Genomic DNA, 16,248 nt, shown 5'->3' with positions numbered 1-16,248 from the left:
TTCAGAGGGTTGACGTTAAAGGAAATAGGTCTCCTGGGGTCTCAGTTGGTATGGGGGTCCCTCAGGGATCAATTCTTGGACCTTTTCTGTTTCTCACATAGATAAATGACTTGCCCTTTCTTGTTGGGAACAAACATGATATAGTATTGTTTGCTGATGATACCTCCTTAGTTTTTAAAATTAATAGAAAACAGGTACAGTACGACGACGTAAACAATGCTATAGCTGATATAGTACATTGGTTTAGCGTAAACAATCTTAGGCTTAATAATAATAAAACAAAAATTGTGAAATTTAGTACACCAAATGTACATAATGTAAAAGCCGATGTACTCATTAACGGGGAATCTATGGATCCAATTGATTCTGCTGAGTTTCTTGGCCTTACTGTTGATGCCAAGTTGCAATGGGGCCCCCATATTAACGGATTGGCGAGTAGACTGAGTTCTGCGGCATTCGCGGTCAAAAAGATTAGACTATGTACCGATGTTGATACGGCTCGCTTAGTATATTTCATTTACTTTCACAGTATAATGTCATACGGTATTATGCTGTGGGGCAACGCAGCCGCTATCCATACTATATTTGTGCTACAGAAGAGGGCTATTCGCGCAATCTATAACCTAGGAGCTAAAGAATCGTTAAGGAATAAATTTAGAGAAATCAAGATATTGACTGTTGCTTCTCAATATATATTCTGCAATGTTATGTATGTACGAAAAAATATTAATGATTTCATGAGAAAATGTGATACTCATAGCATCGGTACAAGGAACAAACACAAACTTGTTACTCCTGTTACTCGACTACATAGAGTCAGTAACTCCTTTGTGGGGCAATGTATACGGTTTTACAACAGGATCCCAGAAAGCGTTCAAAATGCCTCTGTTGCCAAATTTAAGAAAATTATTAAGGAACGCTTGTGTGCAAAAGGTTACTATACAATTAATGAGTTTATGATCGATAGCACACCTTGGGAATGAAACGATCGCCTCCTGGCTATTTCATCTCATATTAAATTGTTTAAATAATATATGAGACAACTAAAAAAAAAAAAAATCCCGCTGAGTTTCTTTCGCCGGTTCTTCTCAGGTCAGGGTATTTTCTTTTCCGAACCGGTGGTAGTGTTTCAATTGACCATCAATAAGAAAGTGTAATGCTTCTATATTGAATAAAGTTATTTGAGTTTGAGTTTGAGTTTGAGTTTGAGTTTGAACGTTAGCCTGATCTGATTGGGTCCGGATGGATGAGAACCATGAGCGTAAGATATCTAAACTGGTACAATGTCAAATAAAATGACATGGGAGAAAGGCTTCTCTCCTTATAAGGATAAAATTTGAGATTGTACTAATATGATTAGCGCTGATATAATAATATGATACTGTGTACTGTTGTTTGGTGGTAAAATAACTGATAAGGCAGTGGTATTCTCCCAGACGGTATTGTTCAAAGTTCTACGATCAAGTAAATATCGCGAGAAAGTCATAATATGTTGTATGAAATTCTAATATACATATAATTAAAAATTACAGCATACCTAAAATAGGTAAATTAAAAGACATTTAATCGTAATTATAGCAATATCTTTCCATTATCGCGATGTATTAATCCACTTGTTGATGCACAGATTATAATATTCGGAAACGATAAAGGCTTAAACCAATATAAATATAATATTATACAACACTATTTTATCGACACCGGCTTTCGTTTAATACAAGTATATCGATTTAATGACATTTATTAATATATAAACAACTTTTAAATATCGTTTTAACGATAATAAATTTTTGATGAGATCACTTTTCGTTCACATTTTTGTCATTAATTTTCCGAATACATTATTGGATACTGATCGTATATCCCTTATTTTTTTTAATAATTTAGCTTAATTGAGGTGCAAGGGCATTATCTGATGGTAACCGCTGTAAAATAAACATAATAATACTGAGTACATAGTATATGCAATAATGAGAATCGCTGTTTAGCAGTATATCACTTTACTACTTCATATTATCGGATGCACTTACTTACTATTCTATAACTACCCGCGAATGCCTGAGATTTGAATTTAACAAGAAAGTTATTATTGTAGCCTTAATTAGTCCCTAATATGTATATCACCTATCTGTCAGTGAAAATCCCATCGAAATCGGTCAAGTCGTTACAAATAAAACAGTCAAACAAAAATCGTAAAAAAATGCTTTTTTGGTATATGTACCTCGTATACATGTGCATTTAGTAAAAGGAGTATTTTAATATTGCAAAGAGACACACCAATTTTATCATACGTATAGATTTGCGAAAATAAGTTGAAGGTTAGTGCAAAAACGAGTTTCCATATTCCATACATTTCACATACATGTAAGATTTTATATAGGTCAAGGTAATTAGACAACTATGTCCTGCACATTATCGCTCACAAGTGGGTGCCCAAACAGGGGCCCTCTATATTCATTCACTCATAATCCGCTGGATAACTATGGTAAATAAATCCGGAACTCATTGCAGAGAGATATTCTCCATATCATAGTGATAGGGTTTGTGCAAACCCGTCTGGGTAGGCACCACCCACTCATCAGATTTCTACCGCCAAACAGTAGGTACTTAGTACTGTTGTGTTCCGGTTTGATGGCTGACTGGCTAGTGTAACTACAGACACAACGGGGATATCATCTTCGTTCCCAAGGTTGTTGACGCGTTGGTGATTTAAGGAATGGTTTATATTTCTAGCAGCGCCAATGTCTATGGGCGGTGATGACTTACCATCAGGTGGCCCATAAGCTCGACCGCAAATGTAAAGCATAAAAAATAATAATTCCACGAGTGATTTTCAGTTCTTACAGAATACCTCAACAATTCATATCTGACTTTCAGTTGATATCCACGTATTCTCACTACTGGGACCGAATAGAAATTAAATAAAAACTTCAGGTAAGTCCTTTTTCTTTTACGCTATCCTTTATATTCTTTAAAGGATAAAAGACATTTCACACAAGGGCACACAAGGGCGGATGAGGGACGAATACCAAAACGCAACGCATTATACATAACAAATCGTTATACTAGTAACAGGATAACTCCAAATATATAGTCTATTCGAATTTAAAAAGTCATAATATTGTGCACTAACAGATCTTGATTAATATATATTTTTAAATAAACTGCGTTTCAGTAATTATGTGAACACAGATCTATACTTACATATTAATGATTATTAGATTTATATTTTGTATAAAAATATATATTATCTGTGTAATTATGCATCTGTCATTTCGACTGACACATCGCAAAAGCACGGGAAAATCGAATGTATAAAAATGGCCGTGACGACGATGTGTGAACAGCGAGCTGATATTTAAATATAATATCTGTTTAATCTTATTGGTAACTTAATAACCTTAAATGTAAACATTATACTACATATATCCACTTTCATTTCACTTCAAAAATTCCGATGATAATTTCGTTGACATTTAAAATGACATTTCGCAAATACATAATGAATATCACAGATAATCAAGCTCTCAACCAATGATATTCCGTCAATTCGTTGTGGAATGTTGTGTGGCTTCACTACTCTTGTGGTCGGAATACATTATAGGCATGAATAGACATGTTAATATTTTAAAGGTTTTTTTCTATCGTCAAAATAAATGCTCACCGCCTACATAAATTAACAGTGTCACAAATATCAATCATCCTATGTCCCTTGTGTTTTTAGTTACACTGACTAATTCACCCTTGATAACGGAATATATGATACTGTTTAGTGGTTGATAAGCGATTACTAACTGATATTATATAGTCAGACGAGCTTCACAAACCCTACTGACTATATTTTTGAGTATTACAATTTCAAAAAAAGGTGAATAGAAATAGTAAAAGATTTAAAAAAAGCGAATTCAAGCGTCAATATCGCAAGGGTTTTCAGGCCACCTAACGATTTAAAAGTCGCAGGATCGATCTTGACCCCTAGCTATTGTTGGCCACTCCTAACTCAAGTGGTAAATTTAAGAGGAGGAATAAATGGGAATATTAGTAATTTCTTGATTAATTTTAGAATTTGCTAGTATAGTTTATAAATAAAAAGCTTTGGTTGCTTCAAAGTCTGAAGGTCAGAGTTATGTAGCCTTTAATGCTACCAGGTTGCCCTGGTTGTAGCAGATAGTCGTCTTAGCCGTCTTAGTCGCTATAGTGAATTATTTAGTTTAACTGTGGTTGCACAGTTGAGAACAACAATACATGCTCAGCATTGGCTGTTCTCCATGAGTTTCTTCATGAGAAATTCTGATCCATCGGTAAGCAACTCGATTTTTCAACCGATTTCTTATCCGACCGAAAGAAGGTTATCAATTCGTCTGTATATTCCTTGGTGGTAGGGCTTTGTGCAAGCCCGTCTGGGTAGGTACCACCCACTCATCAGTTATTCTACCGCCAAACAACAGTACTCAGTATTGTTGTGTTCCGGTCTGAAAGGTGAGTGAGCCAGTGTAACTACAGGCACAAGGGACATAACATCTTAGTTCCCAAGGTTGGTGGCACATTGACGATGTAAGGAATAGTTAATAATTCTTACAGCGTTAATGTCTATGGGCGATGGTGACCACTTACCACCAGGTGGCCCATATGCTCGTCCGCCAACCTATACCATAAAAAAAAAAAAAATTATGTTTGTTACTTCATAAATTTTACTGTGTGGACCGATTTTGATATTTTTTATTGACTGCTCCAAAAATAACAATAGCTATAACTACGTTATATAATCGTTAATCGACTTTTAAGTAGTGTAATGTTTTTCATTTTATTTAACTTAGGAGGACTCTAAAAAAAATATTCAATATGCAATTATTTTTATTACTTTTTAGTGCATATTTATTTGTTTTAAAATTGTGTTTTGTTTGAAGTCGGTTTTTCTTTTTCTTAAAATTTTTATTTTTCACATCTTTCACCAATGGCATATTTTCATTGTAGCGCTTTTTGTGTCCGATAGTATTTTAATAAAATGTATTGAATGTACTTTTATTAAATCTGGTTCTAAAAACTAATAATTTATCGTTCACGAGTTGTACATGTATTCAGATTATGATCTACAATAAATCTCGATGGTATTGTTTATGGGATCGTTTATTATATTGTTTTATAACTAGTGCGCAGTTGACAATAATATTTTATTATCAAATAAATATTTTGCTCAGAATTGAAATTAGTATTAATATTTAAATAAGTATAACTTTAATCTCAAATCTTATACTAGTTACATTCCTCACGATGTTTTCCTGCACCGCCGAGCACAAGATGAATTATAAACACAAATTAAGCATATGAAAATTCAGTGGTGCTTCCCTGGGTATGAACCCGCAATCATTGGTTAACCACTGGGCCATCTCGGCTCATAGCTTACTATACCATTCTTACCCATAGACTCTTGTAATATTTACGGTAAGTAGCCCCGATCGTTCCAATAAAACATCAATAAAAGATGGAAGTAGTAACCCCGTCCTATAATAAAACAGACAATATTTCCTATTGCTTTGTTTGCTCACTTTTGCTAATATCCTGAATTGGTTACCCTCCTTTCAGATTAGCCGTGTCTGTAGTCGATCAATAGTACACCACCAAACCATAAAGTAACATATGCAAACAAGCCTAGAAGCTCATATGATATTATTTTGTGGTGTGTAAATAGACAAACGTAGTGTAGGACGTCCTCGGGCACGGTGGACACGACTTACGCAAGACGGCTGGCAATCTCAGTGGCGTGCAATTGGAGACACCTATGTCCAGCAGTGGACGGAAATGGGCTGATGGTGTAAATAGCGACATTAACTAAATCAATTAGTAATCTATATTAATATTATAAATGTGAAAGTAACTCTGTATGTCTGTCTGTCGCTATTTCACGATCAAACCGCTGAACCGAATTTGATGAAATTTGGTATGAAGCAAACTTGAAATCCAAGAAGGGACATAGGCTACTTTATTGCCTAACACATGACAACCAATTCCCTAAAACGCGAGCGAAACCACGGTCGACTACTAGTTTTATATATACATGGTGTTCATAAAACACTTGAAATATAAAATTTATTCTGTAAAGCCTATTCTTATCTTGTTCCAGTTTTCTGTTAAATGAGTTTTGTATGTAAATTTTCTTTTTATCTGAATTTATCTTTTTATATTGAGACATTAAGACTGAAGCTACAGATTGTGAAACAAACCGAGTGGTTTTATTCTGTCATGTCTGTAATACATCTTACAAGGGATTTATAAGTAAAATTATAATATGACAGCAACAATAAATACTTAATTGAGTAATAAAATAATTTGGGAGTGCATTGTAAGTGACGTGGTCAAGGTAGTGACGTCACCTTTGATAGACAGTAAAAGCAAGTGACATACATAGTGCGTTGTCTTGGTGATAACAAATTTGTGATGGTCAGTTGCATTCTTGATGTATTTCATAGCATCTATCTATCATCTACTTGGTGGTAGGGCTTTGTGCAAGCCCGTCTGGGTAGGTACCACCCACTCATCAGTTATTCTACCGCCAAACAACAGTACTCAGTATTGTTGTGTTCCGGTCTGAAGGGTGAGTGAGCCAGTGTAACTACAGGCACAAGGGACATAACATCTTAGTTCCCAAGGTTGGTGGCACATTGACGATGTAAGGAATAGTTAATAATTCTTACAGCGTTAATGTCTATGGGCGATGGTGACCACTTACCATCAGGTGGCCCATATGCTCGTCCGCCAACCTATACCATAAAAAAAAAAAAAAAATAAAATAAAAAAAAAAAAAAAAGCATACAGAACTTGTTATATCTTTGAAATTTGGTTAATTAGGGTCCGTCCATATTTACTTTAAATATTTTAGGGATTGGTCAATTATAATATATACTAACCAACCCTATGATTAATTAAATAAAAAAATATATAACACGAATGACTAACCTATACTTTTCAGTTCTTTATTTGTTTATAATTGAACACTTTTATCTTCACTACATAACTTTAATCGGTTACAAGAATATTTCAATACATAGAGGGTTAATTAGTAAGTATGTAAGAACAGTAAATTCCACGACCGATACAAACAGACTCGACCGACAGACAACCGAACATTAAACCCGTTACTAAGCGTTCTGCCGTATTTATGTGATTCCGATTATACGATTGGGATTAAAAATTTAATAAGTTACGATTAAAGAATGAATATTATAAATGATCAGTGGTTTAAGATGACCCTTGAAAGAATAGTTAAGATAAGATAATTTTTCACTGTATGTCTGAGAGAGAAATGTCGTCAGAACTTTGATTGATTAATTATGTCATTGACGTGTAATAAATGGTACCATGTGAGTTCCATTATATGCTTGAAGAGCTATCCTCTCACGAAGAAGTTTTGGACCTTTTTTCACGCTATTCCAAATCAATTTGGCAGATATATTTCTATTTGATAAATATTATCTGAGACAAGTAAGTTTTCTCGATGTTTTGCTTCAACGATGACCACAAAATAAATGACTAGAGACAAATTATCTGAAAAATCAGTGTGCTGCGCTTTGAACTCTCGATTTACGATTATGAAGTTATTCTACCACCAAATAACAGTACTCAGTATTGTTGTGTTCTGGTTTGAAGGGTGAGTGAGCCAGTGTAATTACAGGCACAAGGGACATAACATCTTAGTTCCCAAGGTTGGTGGTACATTGACGATGTAAGGAATAGTTAATATTTCTTAAAGCGTCATTGTCTATGGGTGATGGTGACCACTTACCACCAGGTGGCCCATATGTTCCTCCGCCAATTCATACCATAAAAAAATGATGGACATCTTCCACTTGAACTCCTTGGCGCTTATCAAAGAAACAGTTTTCACACTTTATTTATAAAAAACCTTGCAATATTTTATATTTCTTTGGGTGTAAATCTCGCTTCAAAGCAAATTTCATCAAATTCGATTCACTGGTGATATATTGTTTTTATTAATATGTTACTACATACATATTAGATTGCATATTAGTCGAGATGTTGCATGCAGTTAGCCGAGATGGTCCAGTGGTTAGAACGCGTGCATCTTAATCGATTATACGGGTTTAAACCCAGGCAAGCACCGCTGATTCATGTGCTTAATTTGTCTTTATAATTCATCTCATGCTCAGCGGTGAAGGAAAACATCGTGAGGAAACCTGCATGTTACAAATTTCATAGAAATTCTGCCACATGTGCATTCCACCTACAAGCATTGGAACAGCGTGGAGGAATATGTTCCAAACCCTCTCCTCAATGGGAGAGGAGGTCTTAGCCCAACAGTGGGTTATTTACAGGCTATTTCTTTACTTTTGTTTACTTTTATGCATATTAGTATGTTTATATATCAGACGCTTGTACGTATAGTACACGTACATACAAATTGTAATATTATTCTTCACCGTTAGATGCATGTACATTATTTGATATTGGTTTCTAATAAATAATTACACGTGAAAGCGTTCAGACAAAGCTATATTCGTATTTATAATATTAGCAGTTAGGTGTAGATATTTTGCCAGTATAAATTATAATTTAATGCACTAAAATGCGGTAGTCTGCCTTCACCTTATAAGGAATTAGTCTCAAGCGGTTTTCTTCATGAATATTTTAATACACGTCCGCATACTTTTAGTTACCGCCTTGCCTATCTTCGTCAAAGATTACGTATTTATATCGAGCATTATAACCCTTATTTTCTTCGGCATAAGAGTTATATATCAAACAATATACGCGGAATCCCTTTCGATTGCTTTTATACAGGATCAATAGACACGTCCCGCAGTGAAGTCTCTGACGTGACGGCGGCCTGTAATTGCTCTATCGGTACTTTCAGATATTTTTCAGTACCATTCGACGCGGTCTGGGGTATTTGTCGATATAATTCAATACAATGCTATTGTATTTCTGCAAAGAGTTTTTATAGCATTCACATATCTTATGATCTAGATATTATTAATGTCTGTCTTATTATATAATGACAAAAATAAGTGTACGAGGTAATATATATTTTTAATTAAATATGTAACAAGGAAATAAGTTCTTTTATTAATTGCCTAATGTAGATATGTATATGATTGTAAGGCAGTCTTATATTCGTCTTCAAAAGTATATAGATTATATAATTGTATAATATATTTAGTGATAATCTTTTTTTTTATAAAACCAGCATTGTGATTTTATTCCCGTTATATTTTATCTTTTTACTTTAATATTATTGATTTTTAACCCAGCAGATGGACTGTCAAAAGAGTTCATAATAAATGATACCAAATTGGTAATACCAATTTTCTTAACGTTCAACCAACGGTATAAAAGTGATTATATTGCCACGCCATCTAGCAACGAGTTACAAAAAGCATATTAACATCATCTAGCTAACAAAATTATAGATACATCGATAATTGCAGTTTTAGGATTCTAATGGTCCTTACTGGTGCTAAGGTACTGACGAATATACGTGCAAATTTTTACAAATAAAGTAGAGAAAGAATATACAATCTCCGTCAAAAAACGAATATAACATAATATGTAGTAGAAGATTCCTTTTCCCCGTTATACTTTTACCGGTTACTGTATTACCAACATCATGATCCTATTCCATATTTAAATTGTCTTTATAGTGAGAGGAATTGAATGAAAATATTTTATGACTGTATAAGCATCCACAGTGCTGAAATTGAGGCATAAATAAGATCTATTAGAGAGGTGCGGACGTCGGTGGTGTGTGAAATTGCTTTTATCTTATTTCTTGGAACGTAACTTCTTATAAAACCCCTAACATCCATATTGTGTTACGGATATTATCATTTAATGTCTGCGAGTGTTGAGTGAATGGTTGCCTTTACATGAGTTTATTTATTTAAACGAACTTTTATGGAAGGCTTTATACAATCTAAAAACGAAAGTGTGATTTTTACATACAACGAAGTTTTTGTTTATGATAAAAAAACCTAAAAAATTGGAGTATCTGTTTATAATATTAAAATGTAACCGCTTTTACTAACATATGTAGTTACGGTACATATACCAAAATAATATTTTATACAATTTTATCTATCTTAACCGATTTTAGCGGGACTTTCACTGGCAGATAGCTGATGCAATAAGAAGTAACTTAGGCTACTTTATTTTTTATAATTGTATATAAAATAATAGTAAACGCACCGCGCAGATGCCTCCCACTAACGACTTAATAAAACAAAAGCTACCTAATACGGAATTCATAAGTTATAGTAAAATCTGCGAAATAAACGTATTGATTAATTTTTTTTTTGTTAAATTCAAATTACATACCTAGTCAGTCAGTATACTATCAATCTTTTTTGTACTTCCACAGACTTATAACATTTACAAAAAAAATCTTAGTAGATCTTAAACCCTGTCTATATGTATGTCTGCGTTGTTCTTTCACGGCCTACTATGTTAACTATGGTAACTACATATGTTAGTAAAAGCGGTTACATTTTAGCGGTTATTTATATTATAAACAGATACTCCAATTTTTTTATATGTATAGATAAAGACACGAAGAAACATAAGAAAACCAGTGCATATGGCAGCCAAAACGTGAAAGGATCGCGCGCAATATTAAAACGAAGAAATAAAAGCGTTTCCATTCGTTACCAATCCATAAACATATGTTTGTTTTATAATCTAAGGTATAATATAATTTCATACAACGCAAGATGTCGATGAATGAAAATGATGATGGAATGAAAGATTTGTCGATGTTTTCGACAGTTGACAATTTGACGCGGGACAGATTGTTATCTAACAGTTTAACTTCTATAGATTACAATATAGTGAAAAATAATACGATAAATTACAATCATATTTCACGGTTCACAATATTTCGACAGTTTACAATCTCACGAGATAGATTTTAATCTAACGAATTTTGTAATCTTACGGTGACATATTCACTAAGCACCGTTGCGGAATTAGCTACGCTTGAAAACATCAGTGATAACATCTGGAGAATATGTTATAAAAGCAAAATGGTGTAAGTTAATAACAAAAGGTTATATTGCGTGGATCTTTTGGCACTCCATTAAGATTGATCTTAACAACATTCATTGTTCTATTCAATAAATGTACCCACTTTGTGTTAAGGATATTTCATTTAAGTCATCACTTGAATTGTTACCAAGTACGAGGCAAGGTTTGCTGTCTGTTTGGTAGCGGTTATATCAAAACGTTATAGGGTTGAGGTTGGAACAGTTGGGCCATAAATCATAGACAATTTATGGTATAATTAATATATATATCATCTTAGTTTTGCGTTAAATTAATACGCCTTATACATACTGAAGTAAAATCGGTTCATAATTAAAATGTTTAAATTTGATTATTTATTCATTTCATTTAATAAACGTAAGACGTAGGGAGTTTGTAATGCCAAGCTTACGACTCTGCAAAGTCAATAAATCCTTCTTGGGGCAAAGTATACGTTTCTATAATAAAATGCGCAGATATTTTTAAAATTTGTCGATTCATAAATTCAACTTATAAAAAATATATTAGCATATTATTCAATACAAGATTATATAGATGATAAAAAAGCGTAGAGCTAATACTTGTTCACTTCCAGACATATATTGGTACATACTTAATCTTACATATATTATATATACGATTAAGTATGCACCCAATGGTATTTAACAAGCATAACTTTGTATATTAAAAGTTGGCAAAGACTAACTTCTGAGTTTCTTACCGGTTTTTCTCGTTAGAACCTACATTTCGAACCGATAGTAGCTACACTTAATATAGTTTGTAAAATGACAATTCAAAAGTGCTTGTAAAATCCTACTTGAATAAAGTATACATATATTAATTGTCATTGGATTGAGTTGTTTATTTATTAATTTAGCACTAAAACCAAGATCACAATTATTGTGAAACCTGTGCACCGATAACTTTACACTGAATTATGCCCATATCTGAAAAGTCAAATGGATTTTCCTTAAAAGGCCTGTTATACGAAAATCAAGCCAACTAATTCTGATTTGGAATTCGAATATAAATAACTTAAAAAAGGACAATAGATAAAGTAAACATAAGTATAACTCGAAAATATTATCCGCGTTAAACAATAATTCGGTCCGAATATTTTTTCAAGTATTTTAGGACGATAAACAAATGACAACCTTAACTGTTCCCTTTAGATTATTGGTATTTCAAGATAATCCAATCATAAACGTCCCTAATCCAGTATTCGAAGATGTTATGTGCTATTAGCCACATCGAATTCAAACCGGAACAGTGCAATACTCTGTAACGCTGATGACTGAGTATTAGTAATTGGTTTGATGGTAGAAAACGATGCGAGTTTCTTGCCACTGGAGGTTGCTGCCGAAACGGTGGTAATGTTTAAATATTGACGATACAAAAACGCTTTATTGTGAAGGTGAATAAAATTGATTTGATTTGATTTGAGGGTCGACTAGAGTACCTGTATAATATGCAATTTAAAAGTATTATAATACCAGAAGCAAGTTTAAAAAAAAAAAAAACTTTAAAGATATAGGAATAACATCACGATCTTCAAATTAACGAAACGATAGTCAGATACTTCTTTATGTTCCTCATTGTTTTAAGATCTTGAATTTCTTGGTACAAATAAATGACAATTTTATAAGACTTTTATTTATGAACTAGTTTGAAGAGGCGAATTGTCTTAAGAATAAATAAATAGATTTTTAAACCTAAAGTTTTTCGGTAATATCAATTGTATTATCTGATTTTAAATTTGATATGTTTTTCAAAAAAATTTATTTAAAAATTTAAGTTTTTGTGTTTTATTCTTATTTCCTATAAGGTCGTTGTTGTCTGACCATTTATTGAATAAAAGAATAGTTCAACTCAATACTGACAGAAATATAACTGTTTTGATTCAGTATGCACTTAGGCTCTGAATAATATTTGAAGTTTCCTTTGACGATCGTTCTGAATTTGAAATATTTTAAATAACAGAGAATGTCCTGACTGACTAACTATATGAACTCCTGAAAAACATGGGTTCATTAAATTTGAAAGATGTCTCCCTATAAACCGTAAAAACGATTTATTTTTTAAATTAAAAGAGTAATCACTTGCAACATACAAACATATCAGAACAAATTCATATTAGTGATATAGATAGACGACAAAATATGTGCTGTGCAAAAATGGACCACATTTTTTTTAAACTGTGTAACATATGTTAAATACACAAAGCCAAGTGAGTTAGTGCGAAGTATTTAAAGTTATTTAACTTGGAAAAAAGTTAAAATAGTAATATATGAAACTGTTTTAAAGTGAGTTCAAATTAAATTTCATCCTGTTTCTTTAGTTTAGTTAATAAACTGTTTGCCATCGATCATAATCGTGTTAAATCTCACCTGACTTTTTGGCACTATTCCCTTTTCCGCCATTTTTATTTCTTCTCGGATAAAGATTAATTTTGCTCTGGCCACACCCCATTACAGCGTTTATTCATCCATATCACCAAAAGATCACTTCACTTGTTTCATTTATAACTTAACAACTTCACTTTCATTTAGGACATGATATATGTTTGATATGTCTTTCGCGTTTACACTTTTCCATTTGATTCTATTTTGTTTTCTCTTTTGTCGTAAATTTAAGTTTTATTGCTTGGTTTGATTCCTGGAAAGAAAAGGAAATTTATTAAAATATTTGAAGGGGTAGACTTTTGGGACGTACGAAAGAGTTCGAGAGCACAAAGGTTTTATGGGGTAGGTTATTTTTGAGATGCTATGCTTTGGCTTTAACAGCAAAAATTTTGGAATAATCTGTTGAAATAAACCATTGTGTAAAAATTAAATATTGCAAATTGAAACCAGTCATTCATAAAATAGCATAAAAATTGACTTAACAAGGTACTAAAAGGGAACAGAACTTTACTTTTAAATGTAATCCTTCATTGTTATATGTATTTACTTTACCTATTATACGTGTATATGTAATATTCCGAATTTAACGCTCACAATGAATTCTATTCTACAATTACCGTAAATAGAATATAAATAAAAAATGCATATATTACAAATTGCTATGTTACATGTATTTATCGCGTGTGGTATTGCAATCACTTTTTATGGCAAAATTTTACATACATATTTGGGCACAGTACGTTTTGAACGTTTCTTTGACATATCTTTTTGATTCGATGTTCAGATATCCTCTACCTATATATTATCTATATTATATCAAATGTATAAAAGATAAGACTGTAATAACTTCACAAATAAGTATTAGGTATATGATAAATTAAAGTCAAATCTCCTGTTAATTCAAGATTCGAAATTCACTAATAAATATATGTATCAGTAGATAACGTAAGATAGAACATATATATATGCTATATGCTATATCTTGCGTAATATAATATGCTCTATCTTACGTTATCTCTTGGTGGTAGGGCTTTGTGCAAGCCCGTCTGGGTAGGTACCACCCACTCATCAGTTATTCTACCGCCAAATAACAGTACTCAGTATTGTTGTGTTCCGGTTTGAAAGGTGAGTGAGCCAGTGTAACTACAGGCACAAGGGACATAACATGTAAGGAATAGTTAATATTTCTTACAGCTTCGTTGTCTATGGGTGATGGTGACCACTTTCCATCAGGTGGCCCAACAAGGATTCTTCATCAAATCATAGTAGTGTTGTTATAATATATCTGACAACTTAATTTATTACGAAATAAACAGATTTTTTTTTGTAAAAAAGCTGTAATATAAATTGCGGTCGTTGACCTCGTTTATCGCTTTACTAATTTAACATAAAGCAACTCGGCCCATACAAAGCATTAATTAAATCAATTCAACCGGTCATGCGTTCAATTTGAAACTTTTGTTGTAATTAACATAAAATTACTAGCTATTGTACGAATTATATGGAAAAGACAATGAAGGTGATCATTATGAAACACAGCCGACACAAAAACACATGTCACTTGTTTCATGGGTTGTGGTTGTTTTAAAATAGCAACACTGACATTTCATGTGTCTTTAATTCTCGCGATCCCGCTCTCGCTATGAAACTTGCATTTATTTTTTCTGTTGCAGATCTATCTGTATAAAGAAATTTGGTATTACTTAGCCCATCTGTGGGCTGAAAACACAATACTACGTTGGTTTAGCTTTAGGAATGGTTATTTTATGAGTGTATTTTAGGGTATAGGATAGATCAAGTTATATTATAAAGTTGTAAGTTTTGCTAGTATATACCCATTAAAGTTATTTGACACATGACAGAAACACATAGCTTGCGGTAAGATGCATTATGGTGCTGCCACACTGGATTTATAGAATGTTAAAATATATTATTAAATATGTCGGCGTAAATAATAAAAAGGCGCTGAGTTGACTTTTTAGGAGGCAAAGTGCGTAGCTGGCCGACAGATGGCGTGGCAATCCGCACTAACGGAACGCCGGGGCAGACACAGCGAACGTCTGTTTCTGTTGCTCGTTACACCTAGCTATCTAATTAAAAGTCTTGTGATTAAGTTATTGCGAATATCACTGTGAATACTGAGATTATTGCGCTTATTGTGAACCACATAAAAGTAGAGACGATTATTATATTTGTGTTACTTCCTACCCTCATTAGGCGATAGTGTTACCATATCTGATGCGAAAGATATACTCGTGATTATCTTCCGACTAATATTTTACACCACAATTTATTACAAATTGTAACAAATAGTTTTATTGTTATATAACATAATTAAACATTAATGTTTTTAAATTTTGTTCTAAAGATTGATTGGATTTCGGAAAATAAATCCAATGTCAAATTTGTCTGCCTGAGATAGTTTCACAAGGACTTTCTCACAGCTTAACTATCAACCTCTTAAATCACTCTATCAATTTAAAGACATAACCATACACAGAGACAGCGGTAAGCGACTCTGTTTTATACTATGAATAATGTCTTAAAACATTTTGTTCCTACTGTGTAGCAGCACCATTACCGTACGGGTGGATAAATCTCTTGGTTCAATACAACTACTAATTGTATTAGAGTATGTATGTCTGTATACATTTACTGTTATATACATGGTGTATATCATTTATGTTCGATACAGGGTGTTTTCAATATCTGTTCTATAGATGTACACAATTTCGCTGATCCCAAATAACTGGGTAATTATATCGTTTTGTCTCAAGTCCTTTATTTCTATCTATCTATCTACTGAAACTAGATA

The 16,248-nt window shown here is 32.8% G+C and overlaps 1 protein-coding gene across 2 annotated transcripts in view; it reads right to left on the bottom strand.

The window, feature by feature from the left end:
* LOC124542255 (inactive histone-lysine N-methyltransferase 2E) overlaps positions 1-16,248 on the bottom strand; it is a 144,927-nt gene that overhangs the window by 29,694 nt on the left and 98,985 nt on the right. The window contains exon 2 of one of the 2 annotated variants that reach the window (XM_047120214.1): positions 13,419-13,686. The exons of the other annotated variant lie outside the window; for it this stretch is intronic. Within the exon in view, the coding sequence (XP_046976170.1) occupies positions 13,419-13,500 (82 nt within the window). The 5' untranslated portion in view covers positions 13,501-13,686. The remainder of the gene's footprint in view (positions 1-13,418; positions 13,687-16,248) is intronic. 2 annotated transcript variants of the gene reach the window in all.

The sequence above is a fragment of the Vanessa cardui genome, chromosome 2 (genome assembly GCF_905220365.1).
Source record: "Vanessa cardui chromosome 2, ilVanCard2.1, whole genome shotgun sequence".
In the NCBI taxonomy this organism is placed as follows: Eukaryota; Metazoa; Arthropoda; class Insecta; order Lepidoptera; family Nymphalidae; genus Vanessa; species Vanessa cardui.
This window is presented reverse-complemented; position numbering and strand designations above follow the sequence as displayed.